Source organism: Lithobates pipiens, unplaced genomic scaffold, assembly GCF_037356315.1.
Source record: "Lithobates pipiens isolate NorthernLeopardFrog02 unplaced genomic scaffold, aLitPip1_a1.2 Scaffold_28, whole genome shotgun sequence".
Classification (NCBI taxonomy): Eukaryota; Metazoa; Chordata; class Amphibia; order Anura; family Ranidae; genus Lithobates; species Lithobates pipiens.
The window spans coordinates 68216164-68239164 of NW_027507789.1; the positions used below are offsets into that span (position 1 = coordinate 68216164).

At 43.6% G+C, this 23001-nt stretch overlaps 1 protein-coding gene across 3 annotated transcripts in view; it reads right to left on the bottom strand.

Annotated features, from left to right (window-relative positions):
• Positions 1 to 23001, bottom strand: part of MLLT6 (MLLT6, PHD finger containing) — a 348373-nt gene that overhangs the window by 105643 nt on the left and 219729 nt on the right. For all 3 annotated transcript variants that reach the window (XM_077459374.1, XM_077459376.1, XM_077459373.1), the window contains 3 exons: positions 8377 to 8501; positions 3803 to 3964; positions 1758 to 1834 (listed from right to left, as the gene is read on the bottom strand). In XM_077459374.1, the coding sequence (XP_077315500.1) occupies positions 1758 to 1834; positions 3803 to 3964; positions 8377 to 8501 (364 nt within the window). The remainder of the gene's footprint in view (positions 1 to 1757; positions 1835 to 3802; positions 3965 to 8376; positions 8502 to 23001) is intronic.

Here is a 23001-nt window from a genome sequence, read left to right on the forward strand (position 1 = left end):
GGGGGGGGGGCGCAGAAGCCCCCACCTACCCATTCTGAGGGCATGCAGCCTGGTGCAGTTCAAAAGGGGGAGGGGGGAGCTCGCTCGTCCTCACACCCTTTCCTGACCTTCCAGGCTGTGTGCTCGGATAAGGGTCTGGTTTGGATTTTGGGGTGCCCTCACGCAGTTTTTTTGGCATGGGGGTTCCGCTTAAAATTCATACCAGACCGAAGGGCCTGGTATGCTCCTGGAGGGGGAACCCATAGGCCGCGTACACACGCGCGGACTGTTGGCCCAACTTTGTCCGTCCAACAGTTTGAGCGAACAGTCCGCTCAAACTTAGCATGGACGGACATGGCCACACACGACGGACGAACAGTTTGCTGAAACCGTGCGCGATGACGTGAACGGCACGTACGACGGGACGAAAAATACGACGTCCTATACACTGCAATGCAACCTTCCGACGTGGAAATCCTTTCTGAGCATGCGCGAGACTTAGTTGGCCGAACAAGCCTACACACGAGCGAACAGTCCGCTGAAACCTTGTTTCAGCGGACAGTTTTTCGTAATATCCGTAAGACCTTGTTCGGCCAACTGTCCGCTGAAACTGTCCGCTGAAAGCCCACACACGAGCGGACTGTCCGCCCAAACACTGTTCAGCGGACAAGGTTGGGCGAACAGTCCGCGCGTGTGTACGCGGCCATACTGTTTTTTTTATTATATGGTGTGGAGTTCCCCTTCAAGATTATCAGAGCACAAGTTGCATGTCAGAGTCGGATCAGTTAATACTGCGATCCGACTTTGATCCAATTTCAGTGATATTCAATGGGCTGAAGTAGGATCAAAGTCGGACCAAAGTGCAGGGACTACTTTGAAGTCGGCACGACTTTAAGTCATACTGATATAAATGGTAGTCATTGGAAATTATGGAGAACGACTTGTCATGCTACTTTGCAGTCCCAAATCATAGGACAAGTCGTACAAATGTGAAAGAGGCCTAAAGAGAACCTGTCACCAAAAAAATCATCACCTAGGGGACTTTTTGTGCCCTAGGTGATGAAAAAATAATTAAGTTACACTTAAAACACATAAAATACACCCGCCTCCAACCCCCCCAAAATATATGCACGTTCAAACCTAAACACTTGCGTGGGGGCATCTATGCACAAAAACATTAATTGCGATACACATGCTATATCAGGGCTCGACATATCCTAGTCGCCAGGTCACCAAGGCAACCAGATTTCGCGTCCAGCTGCCTGGGCCCCACTAGCCCATCGACTGCCTGCACCAGGAGCGAGCGCCCCCTGCATGCAGCTCCGGGTCTCGAGCAGGCAACCCAGTTCCATCATCCAAAAAAATAAAAACTTTTCCTTTTCCTCCTCACACACTGACACCTCCTCCTCCAGCAGACCCATTGCCGTTGTGCGGAAAGGCTTCCCCACACTGCACCCCTCGGCACCAGCCAATCTGCACAGACTGTGCCCCACCCCTCCCCACCAGTCCCTGAGCATGGCGGTGGAGACAAGCAGAGATGTGAGCAGAGTCCAGCCCACACAGCAATGCATTCTGATATGTAAACAAATAATGCATACTGTATACAGGCCAACTAATCGGCCGACCGACTAATCGATTATGAAAATTGTTGACAACTATTTTCATTATCAATTATATCCACTAGTTGTTTTAGCCCTAAAGAACAGAACAGTGAAGTATGGAAAAATAGCATCTCACAATCATCAGTTCATCTTCCCTCCCACTCCCATCCACCTTACCTCAGAAGGAGAGTTTTCTGTTCGAAAGCTGCTCTTTGATGTTGGACTCTTATTGCTGAAGGAGTCCTGGGAACTCACTGCAGGCAGAGAAGATACAAACATTGTTAATGAACATCTGTCATGGAAGAATTATGTAGTCTGCCATTACTGACCTCTCTTTTAAAAAATGCTAGTTCTCTGCCATGCAGATGCTTTCAGTTTCTGTATATTACAAAGGAGTGACGCTGACAACGTTTTTGTGAACATAACGCATACAGGGGACGGGCTATGTTCTGACGTCACCCGCTGCCATCTTGAAGTTTGCAGTATCGATACTGCTCTGGATATGTGCTTTACTAAAGTCTGTTTGTGAGTAGCATTTTGACAATAAAGCTTTTTAAATTAGTCTGTCAGTGAGCACTTAGATCTGCTTTCTTTTTCACCATACATGCCCCTGGGGATATCAATTGGAGGTCTTGGACCCTTCCCGGGTGATTTATACCCATATGGGACGTGCGTTGTTGACCATCTGTTAGTTCAGTGGTCCACATCCTGAGATGAGCGAAGCAAGTGCTCTAGAGGTGGAGGGAAAGTCACCTTTTTTGTTGGATTCATGTCCTTTATCATGTGGATTTTCCTCAGTGCTGTCTGGGACTTCTTGCCCACCTCTATCTTATTGGAACAATATCGGACTTTATATTTTATTTAGATCTTATTTAGCTGTGATTTGCACTGAACTCCTTTGTAATATACTGTTTTGGATTATGTGAATATGATCTTTTAGTGTCCAGCTGCATTATTCATTTATTTTGTTTATTTGCACTGATTGTATCTCTTATTTTCTTATACTTCATTCATTACTTATTACTATACTGCATTCATTTTCTGACCTGGAGCAAAGTTATTCTCTTTCCTCACACTGTATGTTTGTTCAAATCCCGTGATTCAAACATATTGAAGCAGATTCTGAAATATATAGCTATATTGCTGCCTACTGGAGGACAATGGCAAACAAAAAAAACAGTGACCGGCCTTGTGCAACCTCTCTCATCCCTAGCATGTCTCAGTTTTGTAACAAAGCAGTACTGAAAGCAAGACCATAAACATAAACCAGTACTGACCTGGGGGGAGGGCTGAATGCTTATGCATGTTCTGTTTTTCTGTCTTAATGATTTAAATTTTTAAGTGAGTGTCACAATAAGAAATAGTTGCACCTTCAGAATCATAGGCTGTTTAGTACCTCACAGGATACAAAGCCTAAAAATAATTAATTAATTAATTCCAGGTTTTAATGCAGCAAAACACGAAAAACACAAAGTGGCTGAATAATTTTGCATGGCACTGTAAATTCAGGCAATCTAACAAGATCGCAGGTGCCGAAATTAGGCACTTGATGGTACTAAAAACCAAACACTGATCCAGACCTGATTGCATAAAGGTCAAGATTCATCCCATTATTTTCTGAGATAAAAGCTTCTCTTATAGGTGGCAGTATAACATAAAATGTCTCCAAATCCTCGGTTCACACTGCCGTGACTGGGGATCTGATTTGTGAGACCCCAAATCGTATGACTTGTGAAATCCCATGTCAGACAATGAGAGCCGTCCTAATTAGCACTACTGAAGTTGCTCCAACTTTATAAAAGATTCTTGCACTACTTTGATCTGACTTTGACACAACTTCAATGCCACAGAGAGTAAAAGTCCTTTCAAAGTCCCATGAAGGCCTTATCAAAGTTTGCCAAAGTAGCACTGAAAGTCATGCGACTTTGGAGTCTGCTTAGTGTGAACTGATTCTCAAAGAACGAGAAAGAAATTACTCTTACTACTTTTGTCTACATTGCTAATTTGCAGTCCTTCATTTGAGACTGCTGAATCGCATCGCCTTGCTTTTCCATTCAGAGGGTGTTAGATCACTAAAGCGCTAAAGGAAGTGCAATTTAAAACTAATACCAATCCCCATTTTATGAATTTGCAAGCAGTTGGCCTTTAAGAAGAAACAAGAGAAAATTTGCTGCATATCAATAAAGACAAAGAGGTAAGCAATATTCACTATAGGTACTTACAATTAGAGATATTGGTTGGCGGTAAACTTGGTGGAAAGGGACAAGCCAGCTGGACATTGAGTAGTTGTAGCTTTTCTTTACGAGCTGTGAGAGTCAGAATCTGATCCTGAAGGGAACGATTCTCTTTCTGCAGAGAATGCAGAGCCTGAAGCATGTCCACAACTGTGTATGCAAATGTGAAACCATTACATTGACAAAACAGCAACCTGTACATAGCTATAAAAAACATAACTGCAGTGTTATGTAAATTTAGTAATAAATGGATGACTACCATGTCAATATACAGTGCCTTGAAAACTTATTCATACCCCTTGAACTTTTCCACATTTTGTCATGTTACAACCAAAAACTGAAATATTTTATTGGAATTTTATGCGATAGACCAACACAAAGTGGCACATATTTGTGAAGTGGAAGGAAAATTATACATATTTTTCAACTTTTTTTTATAAATAAATATCTGAAAAGTGTGGCATGCATTTGTATTCAGCCTCCTTTACTCGGATACCCCCAACTAAAATCTAGTGGAACAAATTGCCTTCAGAAACTTTGTATAAATAAAGCTGTTCTGTGAAGCCCTCAGAGGTTTGTTAGAGAACCTTGGTGAACAAACAGCATCATGAAGGCCAAGGAACACACTAGACATGTCAGGGATAAGGTCATGGAGAAGTCTAAAGCAGGGTAGGTTATAAAAATATATCCCAAGCTCTCACAGAGCACTGTTTAATCCATCATCTGAAAATGGAAAGAGTATGGCACAACTGCAAACCTACCAAGACATGGCCGTCTACCTAAAGCGACAGGACGGCCAAGGAGAGAATTAAGCAAAGAAGCAGCCAAGAGGCCCATGGTAACTCTGGATGAGCTCCACAGATCCATAGATCAGGTGGGAGAATCTGTCCAAAGGACAATATTAGTTGTGCACTCCACAAACCTGGCCTTTATGGAAGAATGGCAAGAAGAAAGCCATAAGAAGTCCCGTTTGCAGTTTGTGAGAAGCCATGTGGGGGACACAGCACAGATGTGGAAGAAGGAGCTCCAGTCAGATGAGACCACAATTGAACTTTCTGGCCTAAAAACAAAATGTTATGTGTGGAGGAAAACGAACACTGCACATCATCCCCACCATAAAACATGGTAGTGGCAGCATCATTTTGCTCTTCAGCAGGGGCAGGGAAGCTGGGAGTTGATGGGAAGATGGATGGAGCCAGATACAGGGCAATCTTAAAAGAAAACCTGTTAGAGCCTGCAAAATACTTGAGACTGGGGGGAGGTCACCTTCCAGCAGGACTACAACAGCCGGAGCTACAATAGAATGGTTTAGAACAAAGCATATTCATGTGTTAGAACGGCCCAGTCAAAGTCCAGACCTAAATCCAATTAAAAAGCTGTGGCAAGACTGCAAAATTTCTATTCACAGACGCTCTCCATCCAATCTGACAGATTGTATGGCTGATTTTGGTAGGCTTGCTAATTGCACACTTGTGCACGGGCTTGATAATCATCTCAAGAATAGAGGTCAGTGCTCATCTTTGGAGACAGCTCCAGCCGGCAGACAGGAGGTCTGGCCTAGGAGTCAGGAGGGAGCCAGTACAGCACAAAATTGCAAGCACAGAGATGCTGAGCATCAGGTCTGGGGAAGACAGACCAAGGCCTAAGGTGTAAGGCCTGAGCAGGAGTGCTGTGTTTATAGCCAGGAAGGCTGAATGCTTGTCATGGTTATGCAGTGATCTTCCTGTTTGCTTACCTCCCCTCATGTGTTCAGACTAAAAGGCCAGCCACTTCCACCTGGTGGTTTTTATAACCTCTCCTCTAAGCATGGCTCCACCCCAGGCTCTATCAGTGAACCTTATATTAACCTGTGCACTGCAAGCCAACAGTGCTGATCAACCATTGTGTATTCCTTTGTGTGTTAGCTTCCTGCTACCTGCCGTGTGCTCTTCTATTGTTCCGTTACCGACTTTGGCGTGTCCTTGACTATCCCTGTTTGCCTGTGATCCTGACCTTTTGGCGTGTCCCTGACTATTCCTGTCTGCTTGTGGCCCGACCTTGGCTTTGTCCCTCACTATCCCTATCCTACTGTGGGTGTGAGCTGGGGGACCCTGGGGGTCGCGACCTGGAGCCAGTTGCAGCCAAGTCCATCCTCACCACTAGAGGTGCTGGTGAACACCTGCTGGCTCTTAGACTCCGCGCCCCAGGGAATCTTACGCTCTAACCCCAGTGGGATCTGTCTTCCGTCTGCAGCAGTCAGCCGTAGGGTCCGCAACCTTGCGGTGCACTCCTGATCCCTACGGTGTGCATCTGTCACCTCGCCTCAAGGTGACCTGACAATGCTGTTTGTTCTGAAGCAGAACTGTAATGCTGAATACCCCTGGGAATCTGCTGTCTATTTTTAAACTTTCTGTTTCTTTTGAATAAAAATGGGCTGCCATGCCCTTGAAAATGCAGTTGGGACTGACACAATTTCTTCAATTCGCATGCACCACTAGAGCTTAATCACACAGGATTGTCACACCAAAAAGACTTGCAGCTGTAACTGCAGCAAAAGGTGGTTCTACAAAGTATTGACTGGGGCTGAATACAAATGCATGCCACACTTTTCACATATTTATTTGTAAAAAAAATTGAAAATGATTTTCTTTCCACTTCACAATTATGTGCCACTTTGTGTTGGTCCATCACAAAAAATCCCAATAAAATACATTTACGTTTTTTGGTTGTAACATGACAGAATGTGGAAAATTTCAAGGAGTATGAATACTTTTTCAAGGCACTGTATTGACAGTATTTAACCACTTTAATATGGGGCACACTTTTACCCCCTTCCTGACCAGGCCAATTTTCAGCGCTGTTGCACTTTGGATGACACTTACGTGGCACTGTACCCAAACTAAATTTTTATAATTTTGTTCATACAAATAGACCTTTCTTTTGGTGGTATTTAATCATCACAGGGTTTATTTTTTGCTAAACAAAAACATGCAAATGAAAAATGAAAATTTTGAAAAAAAAAACGCATTTTTCTTTGTTTCTGTTTTATAATTTTGCAAATAAATAATTGTTCTTCATCAATTTATCTCAAAATGTATTCTGCTACATTTCTTTGGTGAAAATAACCCAAATCAGTGTATATTATTTAGTCTGTGTGAAAGTTATAGCATACACAAACTAGGGTATATATCTGAAAATTTTGAAATTCTGATGTACTGGCAGCCTATCTAATTTCTTGAGGCCCTAAAATTTCAGGACAGTAGAAATACTCCCCAAATGACCCCTTTTTGGAAAGTTGACAGTCCAAGGTATTCAGTACTAGGCATGGCGGGTTTTTTGAAGTTGTAATTCTTTTGTCATAATTTTTTGGAAAATGAAGAAAATAAAAAATACATTTTTCCAAAAAATTTTTTAACATACTGTCACCAGTAAAGTACAGCGTCATCATATAACTGGTGTGGCGGTAATCAGGGACAATGACAGTACGAAAAACATTTTTTATAATTTTTTTATTTTATTTTGTATCACATTTTCTTTCTTTTTTTACAATTTTTTTTCCAACACACTGCAACCAGTGCAATATAATGTTACCATAGTAACATTGTACTGCTCTGGAAAAATGGTCAGAATTTATTTTTTATTTCACAATATGTTTGCTGATAGCAGTGCATTACTTATATGCAAGCATTTTACTGAATGAAACTCTGTTGTGATTAGCTGTGATTGGTCAAAAACTAATCACATGGTACAGATGGGCTATGATTTGCCCTGTCTGTACTATGTAATCAAATTGACCAATCACAGCTAGCAACTCAGTTGTACACATTGGATGGCATGAAAGAAAGCTATCCACTGTTTACAACTGTGATGTGACCTGCTATGATTCATCACAGCGGTTACATGGTACTGGCAATGAGCCAGTACACTGATCAGTCATCGGCTGTGTCCTGTGGACACGGCCAATGACAGATCACGCCACTGCACGGCCCTGCGTCTGTGCGTGGTGCCCAATCCAAAAGGATGTCATATGACGTCCACCTGGGTCGACTATAGGCCAGTGCCAGCATCATTCAGCCATAGGCCAGACGGGAACCGGTTAATAAAAAAAAAAAAAATCCTCAGTAGTACAACTGATAGAGCAAGCAACAGAAAGACAAAGGAAATCCCATCAAAAAAAGTTAACAAATTGGTAAATTATATAAATCGAAAGCAGCATTCTGGACTGAGACGTTTGTCTGTGATGCACCCATGATCCGTCTTGCAGTGAGATGCTACCTGAGAAACCGTAGAATCATTCTAATTCTGTGAGACTGGAAAAGAGTCCAGTGACCTGGGCAGTTGCTGGATATACTTTTTGACAGTTGGTTGTAAAAATCATATATGGTTTTAACGCTTGTTGAGTGTATCTAGTGACAGTGTATTACTGCCCACCAGTCTGACAGCAATTGGCACTTCCCAGTTTGCAGAACTGCTTACATTCACATCACTGTCGTGCATCCATCACAAACCAACATAAGACAGCCATATCCTGCTCGGCACTACCTTTCATGTATCATTTTGACTCTCAAACCCCCAAGTCTTACTGTTAACCCCTGCCTCTCCATGTTTCTCCAGCAGCTGTTCAAGGTTGGCTGTAATCTGTGGTACATTGTCGCTATTGGACGGGCCACTTGAATCAAACAGAGGAGGGAGACTACTGATGGGTGACCTGAGGGAGAAACCAAACAACATATTGGAACATCCTTCCTATATAGTATTAAAAAAAAGATTGAGGGATTGAAACATGCTGGTTTTATGACAATACTGCAATCCTTCCTATAGGTACTCAGGGCATAGCACAGAGCTCAAAATCTGTGTGATCAGCTGCTCACAGAAAAAGGGGACTACAGCATTCTCCAAATGGGCACAGGATGTGTCAGTTTGAAACCTGACCACCTGCTCACATGACATAACTCTCAATCCTTTGCCTTGTGTGCTATATAGACATTGTATCGTTTACTGGTGGAAGTTCACATCGGGAAAGAATGTAGCTGGAAAATATGTTTATTTATCCTGCCCCAGCTGTACACTCTCAATCTCATAGAGGTGGATGCCTGTCTTGCCCTGGGTTGGCCTGGCCTTGGTCTTAAGAATTCTATGCATCCCTTTCTCCATACTACTTTCATTTCTGTGAACACTATCCAATAGCTGCCATAGTGGAGACATACTACCAAGCACATTAGTAAATGCCACATTATATTTCATAAATATAAAGGTGTTGTGCACGTTCAAGCCCTGTCGCCTCCCACTAAACTCCACCTTTATCAGAGGTATATCATGGCTGGTGTAATCAAAAGAGAAAGATAACAGTTCATACATGAAACCTCCCCACAAGCCTACAATAAGTCCTGCTTTACCTCCACTGTCCAAATCCATAACTACTCTGCATCCTCTCCCATTGAAACACAATTAGCTGCTGCTCCTCTCTCCCTTCCACCCAACAACGCTCTTGCTTTGTCACCTTCTCCTCTGTCCTCAATTATCTATACTCATCCACCACATTTTTTTCTTTCCAGTAACCGGCTTGTTTCCAATATTCCATATTCATCTGTTGCTTCTCTCTGTTATTTCTCTCATACTAATCATGGTTTATGATCTGCGTCTGCTCTGCCCCTTCACCCAGTCTTCCCACTCCTAGTTTCCCTCTGCTCTACAATCAGTGTACACTCTGCCTTATGATCAGTTCTAGTAAGATGATACACACGACATGTGTTCAGCTAATGTACAGTGCCTTGAAAAAGTATTCATACCCCGTGAAATTTTCCACATTTTGTCATGTTACAACCAAAAACTTAAATGTATTTTGTTGGGATTTTAGGTGGTAGACCAACACAAAGTGGCACATAATTGTAAAGTGGAAGGAAAATGATAAATGGTTTTCAAAATGTTTTACAAATAAATATTTGAAAAGTGTGGCGTGCATTTGTATTTAGCCCCTTTTACTCTGATAACCCTAACTAAAATCTACTGGAACCAATTGCCTTCAAAAGTCACCTAATTAGTACATAGAGTATACCTGTGTGTAATTTAATCTCAGTATAAATACAGCTTTTCTGTAAAGCCCTCAGAGAACCTTAGTGGACAAACAGCATCATGAAGGCCAAGGAACACACAAGACAGGTCAGGGATAACGTTGTGGAGCAGTTTAAAGCAGGGTTAGATTATAAAAAATACCCCAAGCTTTAAACATCTCACAGAGCACTGTTCAATCCATCATCCAAAAATGGAAAGAGAATGGCACAACTGCAAACCTACCAAGACATGGCCATCCACCTAAATTGACAGGCTGGGAAAGGAGAGCATTAATCAGAGAAGCAGCCAAGAGGCTCATGGTAACTTTGGAGGAGCTGCAGAGATCCACAGCTCAGGTGGGAGAAGTTGTGAACTCCACAAATCTAGCCTTTATGAGAGAGTGGCAAGAAGAAAGCCATTGCTGAAAGAAAGCCATAAGAAGTCCCATTTGCAGTTTGTGAAAAGCCCTGTGGGGGACACAGCAAACACATGGAAGAAGGTACTCTGGTCAGATGAGAGCAAAATTGGACTTTTTAGCCTAAAAGCATAATGCTATGTGTGGCAGAAAACACACACACCCTAAACACACACAACATCACCGTGAACACATCATCCCCAACGTGAAACATGATGATGGAAGCATCATGTTGTGGGGATGCTTTTCTTTAGCAGGGGCAGGGAAGCTGGTCAAAGTTGATAGGAAGATGGATGTACCCCAATACAGGGCAATCTTAGAAGAAAACCTGTTAGAGTCTGCAAAAGACTTGAGACTGGGACAGAGCCTTCCAGCAGGACAACGACCCCAAACACACAGGCAGAGCTACAATGGAATGGTTTAGATCAAAGCATATTCATGTGTTAGAATGGCCCAAAGTCCAGACCTAAATTCAATTCAACAGCTGAGTAACTGTGGAGAGATAGGAGATGGAAATTAGCTTACAGTTGAGTGGCCAGCTCTGAGAAGGAATGGCTGAGCCCAGCCCTGACCGTACTCCCTCCTCAACAACCCCTCCCCCTCAGAGGACAACCAGGTTTGAAAAAAACATCTATGGAAATCACAGAGGAGGACAGGGGTATGTACGTCCGAGAATGAGACCCAAGAGCGTTCCCCTGAACCGTACCCCTCCCAATGCACCAGGTATTGTATGAGCCCACGGATCGTACGGGAGTCAACAATGGACTGTAATTCATACTCCTCATGGTTCCCAACCTGTACAGGGTGAGGACGTGGCACCAAGGTGGTAAATCGGTTGCAGACAAAGGTTTTAATAAGGAGACATGAAATACATTCAAAATACGCATATTAGAAGGAAGGTCTAATGTTTAAGCCACTGGGTTAATCCTGCAAAGAATACGGAAAGGCCCAATAAATCGAGTTGCGAACTTCAGTGAGGGAACACGAAGTTGGAGGTTGTGAGATGACAGCCATATCCTGTCCCCAACCTGGTAGGAAGGTGCAGTCAGGCGTCTGTGGTCAGCATGGAGTCTGTACCTATCATTAGGATGTCGCAAAGCCTCCTGGATTTGTGCCCTACTGGAGATGCTCCTCTAAAGCAGGAATACTCTGCGGAAAACAAATGAGTCAGGCAACATGGAAGGTTGGAAACCATAGTTCGCCATAAACAGGGACAATTGGGAAGCAGAATTCAAGGCACTATTGTGGGCAAACTCTGCCCACGGTAATAGGTCTGACCAGTTGTTATGATGGTCAGAAATATAGCAATGTAGTAATTGCTCCAAGGACTAATTGGCTTGTTCTGCAGCCCCATTTGACTGCGGGTGATAGGCAGAGGAAAAAGCAAGCTGAATTCCCAATTGTGCACAAAAGGCTCGCCAGAACCGGGAGACAAACTGACTAGCCCTGTCTGAAACAATCACCTTGGGTAGTCCATGTAAGCGAAAGATCTCCCGAGCAAAAATGGAAGCCAGTTCCTTAGAAATAGGTAACTTCTTAAGTGGAATACAATGAGACATTTTTGAAAACTGGTCAAACATAAGGATAACTGTGTTGCCCTGGGAGTCAGCTAACTCCACAATGAAATCCATAGACAGGTGGGTCCAGGGCCTCGCTCCATTGGGTATGGGTTGTAGGAGGCCCACTGGAAGATGTTGTGGAGTCTCACTCTGAGCACAAACTGAACAGGCAGCTACAAAGGCGGTTACATCAGCCCGTAGACTAGGCCACCAGAATTGTTGGGAAATGGCGCAAAAGAGTTGATTCTTCCCAAGGTGGCCAGCAGCCTTGGGAGAATGATAAGTCTGGAGTACGGCAGTACAGAGACTCTCTGGGACAGCGTTCACAAGGTTTCTCAGGAGGAGCATGGACCTGAGCAGCAAGAATTTTGTTACCCAAAGGAGAAGTAAGACTGGTGCGAACCGTAACCAGAATATGATCAGGAGGAATCACAGGAACCGACTCCATCTTGGAAGTGGAGGAAAATTGTTGTGACAAAGCGGCAGCCCTTACATTCTTAGTATCGGGTAAGACTGAGGCAATGTAATTGAAACTGTACAAGTATAGAGCCTATCGCGCCCTTCTGGGAGATAAACAAGATATTTGGGGGGCACACCCTAAAAAAATGCATAAAGATGGTGCTGCCATACAACAGAAAAATATATAATATATAATTTGTTGCAGTAAGTGGGCTTAAGCACCGTATAGCAATATGGTGTGACCAAATCCCCATATTTTTTGATAATGTTTTTTGAAAATGTGTAGGTGTTTTTAAAAAGCCTTGCTGGAGGTAAATGTTAGTTTTGCATGTGTGCACTGTAATATTTTTTCTTCTGGGAGATAGGCATTTAGCCTCAGACAAGAATGTGAGATTCTTATGGTCAGTAAGAATGAGAACCGGCACAGTGGTACCTTCTCTCTCAAAGACTCTCAAAGGCCTTAATGGACTCCAGAGACCAACTCTGTGGGTTACCGTACCAACTCTGTGGGTTACCGTCCTTTCTTGTAATATCAGTCAGGGGCTTGATAAACTTCCGATAATAGATAGCAAACCCAGGAAACGCTACAGAGGACATAAACTGACGGGTCAGGGCCACTGTAGGACTGCCGAAAGTTTCTCTGGGTCCATCGAAAAGCCAGCAGTGGAAATTATATAACCCAGAAATTTAACCTGTTCACGATGGAACTCGCACTTCTCCAGTTTACAATAGAGATTGTTCTCTCTTAGTTTCTGAAGCACACCACAGACATCTGTGTGGTGGCTCTCCAGGGACTTGGAAAATATGATTTCATCGAGATAAACCCAGCCACGAGGGGGTATGGCACCAGGTTGAAGGTCAATTGTGCAATCATACGGCCAGTGTGGAGGCAAACTACCGGCTTGACCTTTGTCAAAGACATCGCTAAAATTGCAGTACTCCTTCGGCAGGAAGGAGAGTGAAGAGGTGCAGAGGACCTTGGATACCTTCAGGAAGCATGTCTCACTGCGTTGTGGTGACCAGGAGAGAACCTCAGTATGAAGCCAATCCAAAGAGGGGTTGTGCCTCTGTAACCAAGGATAACCAATAACCAGCGGAAACTTAGGTGAGGAAATAATAGGATTTTTAAAACAGCTTAGCTGTAAAATCCTTTTCTTTGAGGTACATCACGGGACATAGAGCCATAGTACTTACTATGTGGGTTTAATAGGCCACCTTCAGGTGCTGGACACTGGCACGCCTTAAATTAAAAAGTGCCCTCCCTATATAATCCCTCCCACTGGTGGGAGTACCTCTGTTTTGTAGCAAAGCAGTACACGTGTATACCAAAGAAGGGAGGTACCTCTATGTCCCGTGATCTACCTCAAAGAAAAGTATTTTACAGCTGTTTTAAAAATTCTATTTTCTTATCGTACATCACAGAACACAGAGCCATAGTACTTACTATGTGGGATGTCCCATAGCAATGCCAATTGAAGGGAGGGAGACACTACAAAAGAGACCAGAGAACTTATACTGCAGCCTGCAGTACACTGCGCCCAAAGGCACTATCCTCATGACCTCTCACATCTGCTTGATAGAATTTGGTAAATGTGTGGACTGAAGACCAAGTTGGGGCCTTGCAGATCTGAGCCAAGGAGGCTTGGTGATGCACTACCCAAAAAGCACTAACAGCCCTGGTGGAGTGCGCTTTAATATGAAAAGGAGGAAGTTTTCTCTATAAAGCATAGGCTTGAACAATCACTTGACAAATCCATTTGGAAATAGAATATCTCTTTTAGGACATCTGGCAACACAAACAAAACATCTGTTTTACGAATCTGAGTGGTCACTTTCAAATAGACCTTGACCGCTCTCACCACATCAAGAGAATGTAGCGATTTTTCCTTCACAGAACGAGGCTCTGGAAAAAAAGAAGGCAGAACAATATCTTGGTTTAAATGAATACTGATACTTCTTTCGGTAGGAATTTAGGATGAGGTCGAAATACAACCTTATCTTTGTGCAGAATCAAATATGGATCTTTACAAGAAAGAGCCGCCAACTCTGATACTCTTCTAGTAGAAGAAATGGCAACCAAAAAAACTAATTTCTTTGTCAAGAGGACCAAGGGTATATATTGAATAGGCTCAAAAGGCTGCATTTGTAAAGCCGATAGGACTAAATTTAAGTCCCAAGGGTTCAAGAGGGATCTAACTGGAGGATTAATCCATGTTACCCCCTGAATAAAGTTACGAATGTGAAGCAAGTGGTCATTGAAAAAACACTGATAAGGCCGACACCTGGCCTTTGATAGTAATCAAGGCCAGCTTCATCTCTAATCCCATTTGTAAGAATTCAAGGATCCTACCTATGACATATTTTCTGGGGTGCCAACCCCTGGATTCACACCAGGAGACATATGCCTTCCAGACTCTATAGTATATGATTCTGGAGGCTGGCTTCCTAGCATTAACCATAGTAGAAACTACTGAAGTTGACAGCCCACAGTCCTTTAGAATGTGGGTCTCAATAGCCAAACCGTTAAATTTAGCGCTTGTAAGGTAGGATGGAATACCGGACCTTGCGAGAGAAGGTCTGGCCACAGTAGTAGGGTCCAAGGGTCCCCTACCACCATTTTTATGATCCCGGCAAACCAAGATATCCTGGGCCATGCTGGGGCCACAAGAATCACCTCCTTCCCTTCTTGCTTGATCCTGCGAGAAGCTGCAGATGCAGCAGAACAGGAGGGAATGCATAGATCAGTGAGAACTGATCCCAAGGAAAGACCAAGGCATCTGTTCCGTATGCCATTGGATCCTTTGTCCTTGACACAAAGTTATCTATCTTGTTGTCGAACACGGACGCAAACAGATCCACATCTTGGAACTTCCCATTTTTGACATATTGACAGAAAGATGTTGGGATGAAGGGACCATTGTGCCAGGAACAATTGTCGGCGACTCAAGTAGTCTGCCTGCCAATTCTCTATCCCTGGAATGAAAATTGCTCATAGGCAAGGAATGTTGCTTTCTGCCCAAGAAAGAAAATGCTTCACCTCTCTCTGGGCCGCACAACTTCTCGTGCCCCCTTGGTGATTGATGTAGGCCACTGCTGTGCTATTGCCGGATTGAATCCTGACAGGATAATTTCATAGTCTGAGCGTCCAGGCCTCTAGGGCCAGGCGTACTGCCCAAATTTCTAGAATATTGATGGGCAAGGTCCTCTGAGATAGACCATTTCCCCTGGACAGATGCTTCTTTCAGGACTGCTCCCCAGCCTAAAAGGCTGGCATCTGTTGTTACCACCTTCCAGGTGACTGGTAGAAAGTATTTACCTTTTTGAAGATTCTTGGATATCAACCACCAATTGAGGCTCTGACGCATACTGGGGGATAAATGCATTGGAAAGTCCAGAGCATGGACCTTCTTGTTCCAAGTAGATAGCATACTGTTTTGTAGCAGTCTAGAATGAAACCGTGCATAAGGAACGGCCTCGGAAGAAGCCACCCCTTTCCCAACAATTTCATGCAAAGACGAATAGAAGGGTTCTTCTTGGTTATGACCCCCTGGATCAGTTCCTTTATGGAACTGATCCTTTTCTGGGGCAGAAACACCCACTTTCAGGCTGTATCTATGATCAGCCCCAAGTACTGCAATCTCCTTGATGGTTTTAAGGAGGATTTTTCTAGGTTGAGGATTCAACCTAGGTCTTCCAGGTAGCTGACTGTGGTGACCAAAGTTTTTTCGGGCTACCGATTGACCTATCAAGAGTAGATCATCTAAGTAGGCAAGTATTGTTGTACCTCTGGCCCTTAACCTGGCTAAAAGAGGAGCCAGGATCTTTGTAAACACTTGAGGTACAGTAGTCAGTCCGAAAGGTAGAGCTACAAACTGAAAGTGGCAATTTTCTACCTCAGAGCTTAGAAATTTCTGATGAGCAGGGAAAAACGGCACATGGAAATAAGCATCCTTGATGTCGATTGACACCAGAAGTTCTCTCCCCTTGTAGGAAGGAGACTACAGATTGGATCGACTCCATGCGAAAGGAATGGATGTTTAAAAACCGGTCTAGATGTTTGAGATATAAAATGGGTCTGACATCCCTGTTTGGTTTTGGAACTATGAACAGATTTGAATAAAAATCCAAACCTTGCTCTTCTCCAAAGGGACCTCCAATATCACCCCTTGAGATAAGAGATGATCCAGAGCTAGAAAGAGAGACTTCTTTTTCATTGGATTTTTGGGAAAGTTTGATCTGAGAAAACGGGGATATGGGAATTCTCGGAACTCTAGTTTGTAACCTAGAGAAATTGAGGAAGTCACCCATCTGTCTTGACAATGTTCCTGCCAGACTCATGAAAACGACAGAAGCCTTCCCCCCACCCGAGTGAGTGGGGGCGTCCCTTCATAAGGAGGCTTTAGTATTTTGTTTTGTGGGCTTCATCCCCCCAGGTCCTCTTTTGGCTCTGGGACTGACCAAGAGGTTTACCTCTAGAATCTGACGGTGGAGGCTGTCGAGACTGCCTGGAGGCAGCTGCCCCTGGCACTGAAGAAGTTTAAAAGTAGAATGTTTAAACTTTTTCTTAACCGGTAAAAGGGAACTTTTCCCATTAGAAATTATTTGGATATACTTATCCAGATCATCCCGAACAATTGTTCACCAAGAAAAGGGAAACCAGCCAAGAGCTTTTTGCATGGCGCTTCGGCTGACCAATTTTTCAACCATAGAATTCTAAGCACAAGTACCAGCCCTAGCATAAGCCGTGAGGCCTGGAGAATAGAATCTCTCATAGTGTCCACTGTGAAACACAATGCTCCTCATATACCGGCCAAATCCTGGGCCTGCTGATCAGGAATAACTTTGCGTACATCTATAAACTGGTCCATTAAAGACTGGGATACTCCGATCACTGCCAGCGCAGGTTGAATGACTGAACCTGCTAGTGAAATATATTTCTTAAAGAAGAATTCCAACTTCTTATCTTTTGGATCCTTTAACATCTGAGCATTGCCAACTGGACAAGTCAGGGTTTTATTTACAGAGGATAGAGCAGCGTCAATTGCTGGAATCCCCCATTTTTTTTATAAAAGTCTTCTTCCATAGGATAAAGTATAGAAAACTTTTTTGGAGGGAAAAATTGTTTATCTGGGTGCTCCCATTCAGAATACATAAGCTTCCTTAGCCACGCATGGATAGGAAAAGAATGATCATATTGGGGAGGCTTTAGTGAACCCAAACCAGACGTGGCCTCATCAACTGGCTGGAAGAGAAAAATTAGAGTGGACCAACCCAGTGAGAGATTGTACCAACAATCTTTCCTGCGGATATGATATTTCTGTATTAGGTTCATCAGACGCAGAGACATTAGCCTCTTCCTGGTCCTTAGAAGGCAAATCATCTTCTCTTGCTCCTCAGAATGAGGGTCCTGAGCAATGGACGGGGACTTGCTATGCTTAGCCTCAGTCTGGAATGCAAATAAAGCATACATTTTTTGCTCCAAGCTTAAAATGGTTGAAGATATAGGCTCCTGGGTAATATACATAAGGGCTGCAGTGTCAAGAGCAGCTGCAACACTTGCCCCTTCTAATGGCTCACTCTGATCAGCCATATCACTCTCAGGGGATGATGACATCTTTTTTGAGATGTTTCTAGGCTGCCGTGTGACTGTTGTAGTCTTACAAGAGCCCCCTTTGAGGTGTTTTTTTTACCCCCCTTCTGCTCATAGCCCGATGCACAAAGCAGAGGTAATACCAGAAGGACTGCATCAACTGCATGAACAATAGTCCAGCTTAATCGCTGCAGTTAATGCTCAGCCTGATGCTGTAAATGTGTCAATGGGAATGCCTGTGTCACCAAACCTTTTAAAAACCACCTCTGCTCCTGTGTCCCTCCAGCAGCACCAACAGACACAATGGTGCCTCTTTAAAAGCCTCCCTTCCCGCGCTGGATGTTGAAGATGCCTACGCATTGCTAAGCCCCACTCCCGCCGTCTACGGCCCCTCCCGGTTTTTAAAATATTCGCTTTTCCCGCGCTGCTGACCCTATAGAGGATCCCAGGCAGAGGCAGGCATGGCGAAGGGGGAGCTGGAAGCCGTCAAGTGGCGTCCATTTGTGCCGTTTTGTTTTTAAATGGCGCTTTTTCCCCTCAGAGAAGAGGGGGAGAAAACAAACATGGACATGGGGCGTCTGGTGAGGAGAGGACCCCCCCCCCCAGGCTTACTGGAGAACTCGCTGCCATTCGGAGGAGGAAGAGTTTTTTGCTTCCTGGATCACATCGTGGCTTTCTGAGGAGCATGAGTCACGTGGTCAATACAGCCCCCAGTGGTGACTACATAGGCATGACAACATTTACAATTTAAAATGAGATATTCATAATAAAAAAATTTAAATTTCTTAGAAAACTCCACTTACCTTTCCTGCCGCAGGGTTTTCTGTGGTAAACCAACAGACCCAATCCTCACCCTTCACGGCGGGTTCCATTAAACCTTCAGGAGCAGGGGATCCTAGAAACTCACTATCCTGGGCCTGCAACAGCACCCTGCCAGTAAAATGTTATGGCCTCACTACCAAAAAGTACTGGATCTCATGGTCCAGCTCTCTAAAAGAGAAGCATTCACAGGCAAAACCTTGTTTCTTCGGATACGAGGCCCGGATACCAGCAAGGATTGCTTCAGTTGAGCTCAGCACAGCACATCTTCACTCGTGACCAACACCTTAGACACTGGCGAAAAAACTGAGGTACTCCCACCAGTGGGAGGGTTTATATAGGGAGGGCACTTTTTAATTTAGGGCGTGCCAGTGTCCAGCACCCAATACAAGTAAATGGCGTAAAACTACAACGAGAAACGCGTCGCACTTCCAGTGACGTTATCACCCTTTGTCTGGATCACAGCCTGTCTACGAAGCCTCGTTCTGATGTCCATTCACCACTGCTGGCAAAAACACCATCTAGCGGCTATGGGAGATGAACACAGGGACAGCTAATCCACTCCAGGGATTGACTCCACTGACGATCCACATTGCATGAGACTGTACAATGCCTTATGGTCACTACTTAAATGTGAGTTTGACTTGTTATCACTTGTCATATTAAAATTATTATAAAGTCTGCACCCAGGGGCGCCGCATTTTTTCTTATCTTTTCAGTGTTCAGCACCTGAAGGTAGTCTATTAAGTAGCATGGCTCTGTGTCCCGTGATGTACAATAAGAAAACTTGGTTATGGTGAAGAGCTCCTACGGCCATGGACAACAAAACCATCTCATGAGTCACATGGGCAGGCTGTAGAGGTCTCCTGTCAAGAGCCTCAATAGCGAGTGGAGTGTCACTCAGCTGCAGCGGAATCAAGTGCTTCGATACAAAGGCAGCATCAATGAACAGACCTCCAGCCCCAGAGTTGATTAGAGCCCAAGAAAGGGTGACTGAAACCAGGGGCTTATCCTTCTGGATAACTGGGGATGAAACAACGCCACCTAAGGTCTAGTGTAAAATAAAAAGGTTATGGCGCTAAACCCTATCAGTGATGTGATAAATTAACCTATCACCAAAACCTGGTGTTTTTATATAAAAAGAAAAAGCTGTTGGCAATAGCGTGCAAAGATTTCCTAAAACAATTTTGTATCCTAATTGAAAAAATATATGTGTGATCAATATTGAATCAACATTCGTGTTCCATCATAATTATATCCAAAATAGATATTAAGTTATCTTATACGTGTCAGCCTGCTATGAGTGAATACCAAAAATATATAAACATTCATTTAAATATACAAAATGGTGAAAATGTTGTTTGTATCCAACAATGTGCTAGTTCAGAACAAACTGTGCCAACATGTGCAAAATAAGTGCAAAAAAGCGACTAGGGATCAGAACAGCCAGGGATCAGAAATATGTTCAACCAATAATCGCATGAAGACGCATCTATGTCCAATATAAGTCCAAAATTAATGTTTGGCTTAATGATACTGCCTCCTCAGATTATTGCTGTAATTGATGCGTAAAGTCAATAGGGAATATTTCATTCACTCGTGCAAACAGTGCGGGTCTTCAATTGGAAAACTTCATCCCCGGTGCGCCACTCAGTGCTATAGTATGTAAATGCTCTCACCAGAGTTAATGCCCCTTATGGGGCTGGATGGACCTTCACAATGTAAGCCACTGTGCTGCTCTCTGATTACATTTGACATTAAAAGCCGTTCGTCTCTATCCGTTCAAACGAGTGCACACAACGTGGCCAACGGCTGAGTTTTTTCAATACGCATATGCTTTTAATGTCAAATGTGAGTAGTTTTTTAATACTAATAAACGAACGATCTGGTTAAGAATGTATTACACTATGGATATGTCTTTCCTCATATATAATTAACGTTGGAGACCATACGGACGGAATAGCGAAGCTTCACCCAGTGCACCAGCAGCAGCCAGAGAGCAGCACAGTGGCTTACATTGTGAAGGTCCATCCAGCCCCATAAGGGGCATTAACTCTGGTGAGAGCATTTACATACTATAGCACTGAGTGGCGCACCGGGGATGAAGTTTTCCAATTGAAGGCCCACACTGTTTGCACGAGTGAATGAAATATTCCCTATTGACTTTACGCATCAATTACAGCAATAATCTGAGGAGGCAGTATCATTAAGCCAAACATTAATTTTGGACTTATATTGGACATAGATGCCTCTTCATGCGATTATTGGTTGAACATATTTCTGATCCCTGGCTGTTCTGATCCCTAGTCGCTTTTTTGCACTTATTTTGCACATGTTGGCACAGTTTGTTCTGAACTAGCACATTGTTGGATACAAACAACATTTTCACCATTTTGTATATTTAAATGAATGTTTATATATTTTTGGTATTCACTCATAGCAGGCTGACACGTATAAGATAACTTAATATCTATTTTGGATATAATTATGATGGAACACGAATGTTGATTCAATATTGATCACACATATATTTTTTCAATTAGGATACAAAATTGTTTTAGGAAATCTTTGCACGCTATTGCCAACAGCTTTTTCTTTTTATATAAAAACACCAGGTTTTGGTGATAGGTTAATTTATCACATCACTGATCGGGTTTAGCGCCATAACCTTTTTATTTTACACTTTTCATTTCCCTCTCCTCCCCACTAAGGAAGTGAGGGCTTCAGGCACAGGCAGCTCTAACCCAGTATATTTTCTTTTCTTCCTTCACTTTTTATTTATTTTTTATATTTCTATCACATTGGAGATCTTGCTTTGCTTTTGGTTTCTCCATAGCGCGACTTTATTTATTTATTTAGCCACCTAAGGTCTGTCCGTGACAGGACCTCAAGGTTCGGTGTTCCCTGGATGGGTAGGACAAGACTTCAAAAAGTGACTTGCCTGGCCACAATAAAGGCAATATCTCTCCCTCCTCCTAAAGGTTCTCTCATCCCCAGTGAGACGGGTGAAACCCATGTGCATGGGTTCACTTTCACTGACCGACTCGGTACCGGGAGGCATGGGAGGTACGGATGGCACTGCAAAGCTCTGAGACAAACGTAAACGAGGCTTCCGCAAGTGCTCCTTAAAAGAGAATATTTCTCTGAGTCTGGCAAATGTGATCAGCTTCTCCAGCTCAGTGGGTATATCTCGGGCTGCTATCTCATCCTTGATGGAATCCAAGAGACCATGAGAAAAAGTAGCTACGAGGGCCTCATTGTTCCATGCATCCTCTGCTGCTAGAATATGAATTTCAGTGGCATAGTCGGCAACGGTTCTCATACTCTGATGGACATGAGGCACTTGGCAGCAGAAGCGGAGCTGTCAAATACCCTTTTAAATGAAGCCACAAACTCAGGGTAGCTTAAGATAACAGGTTTTTGTGTCTCCCATAGAGGGTTTGCCAAGGCCAAGGATCTCTCAGAAAGCAAAGATATCACAAAACCTACTTTGCTTCCATCCGTGGGAAACTCTTGGGGCAGCATCTCAAAGTATATCTCAACCTGGTTGAGAAACCCTCTGCATTGGGCTGGATCACCCCCAAATCGCTGGGGAAGCAAGGCAGAACCAGACATACCTCTTATAGAACTAATACTCGAGGCGGGTGCCTGCACAGAGACTGGAGCAGCAGCAGGGTCGGCCTGCAACATAGGTTGTACCGGGGCGGCCACAGTGGGAGATTCCAGGTGAGCCATGCGACTCAGGAGCATTTGTAACGCCATGGGAAACTGATCCATGCGGTAATCAAGTTCATCCAATCTGGAAAAAATATTAATAACAAGTGGATTGACTGCATCTTCTGAATTCATGGCCTTCGTCTACTGTCAGAAACCATGAAATTAGGCCGAGACAGAAGCACAGTTAAATCACACTTGTTTAATAATAAAAGAAAAAAAGAACAAGTGTAGTCAAAACATAGCCAAAGTTAGTAACCGGAACGGATAGTCAGCCAAGCCAGAAGTTAGGGATCAATGTAGTGGAACAGCAAGCAAGATCTGGAGCCAGAAGGGATCGTAGGAGATAGTTTCTGTGATGTTGACCAAGGCTAAGGCAGAGATCCACTGGGCTGAACAGCTTAAGAAGGCCGGACTGACAAACAGGATATCATCAACAGCTGAGTAACTGTGGAGAGATAGGAGCTGGCAATTAGCCAACAGCTGAGCGGCCAGCTCTGAGAAGGAAGGGCTGAGCCCAGCCCTGACAATGCCACAAGTATGTGCCACTTTGTGTGTTGGTCTAACATAAAATCCCAATCAAATACATTTAAGTTTTTGG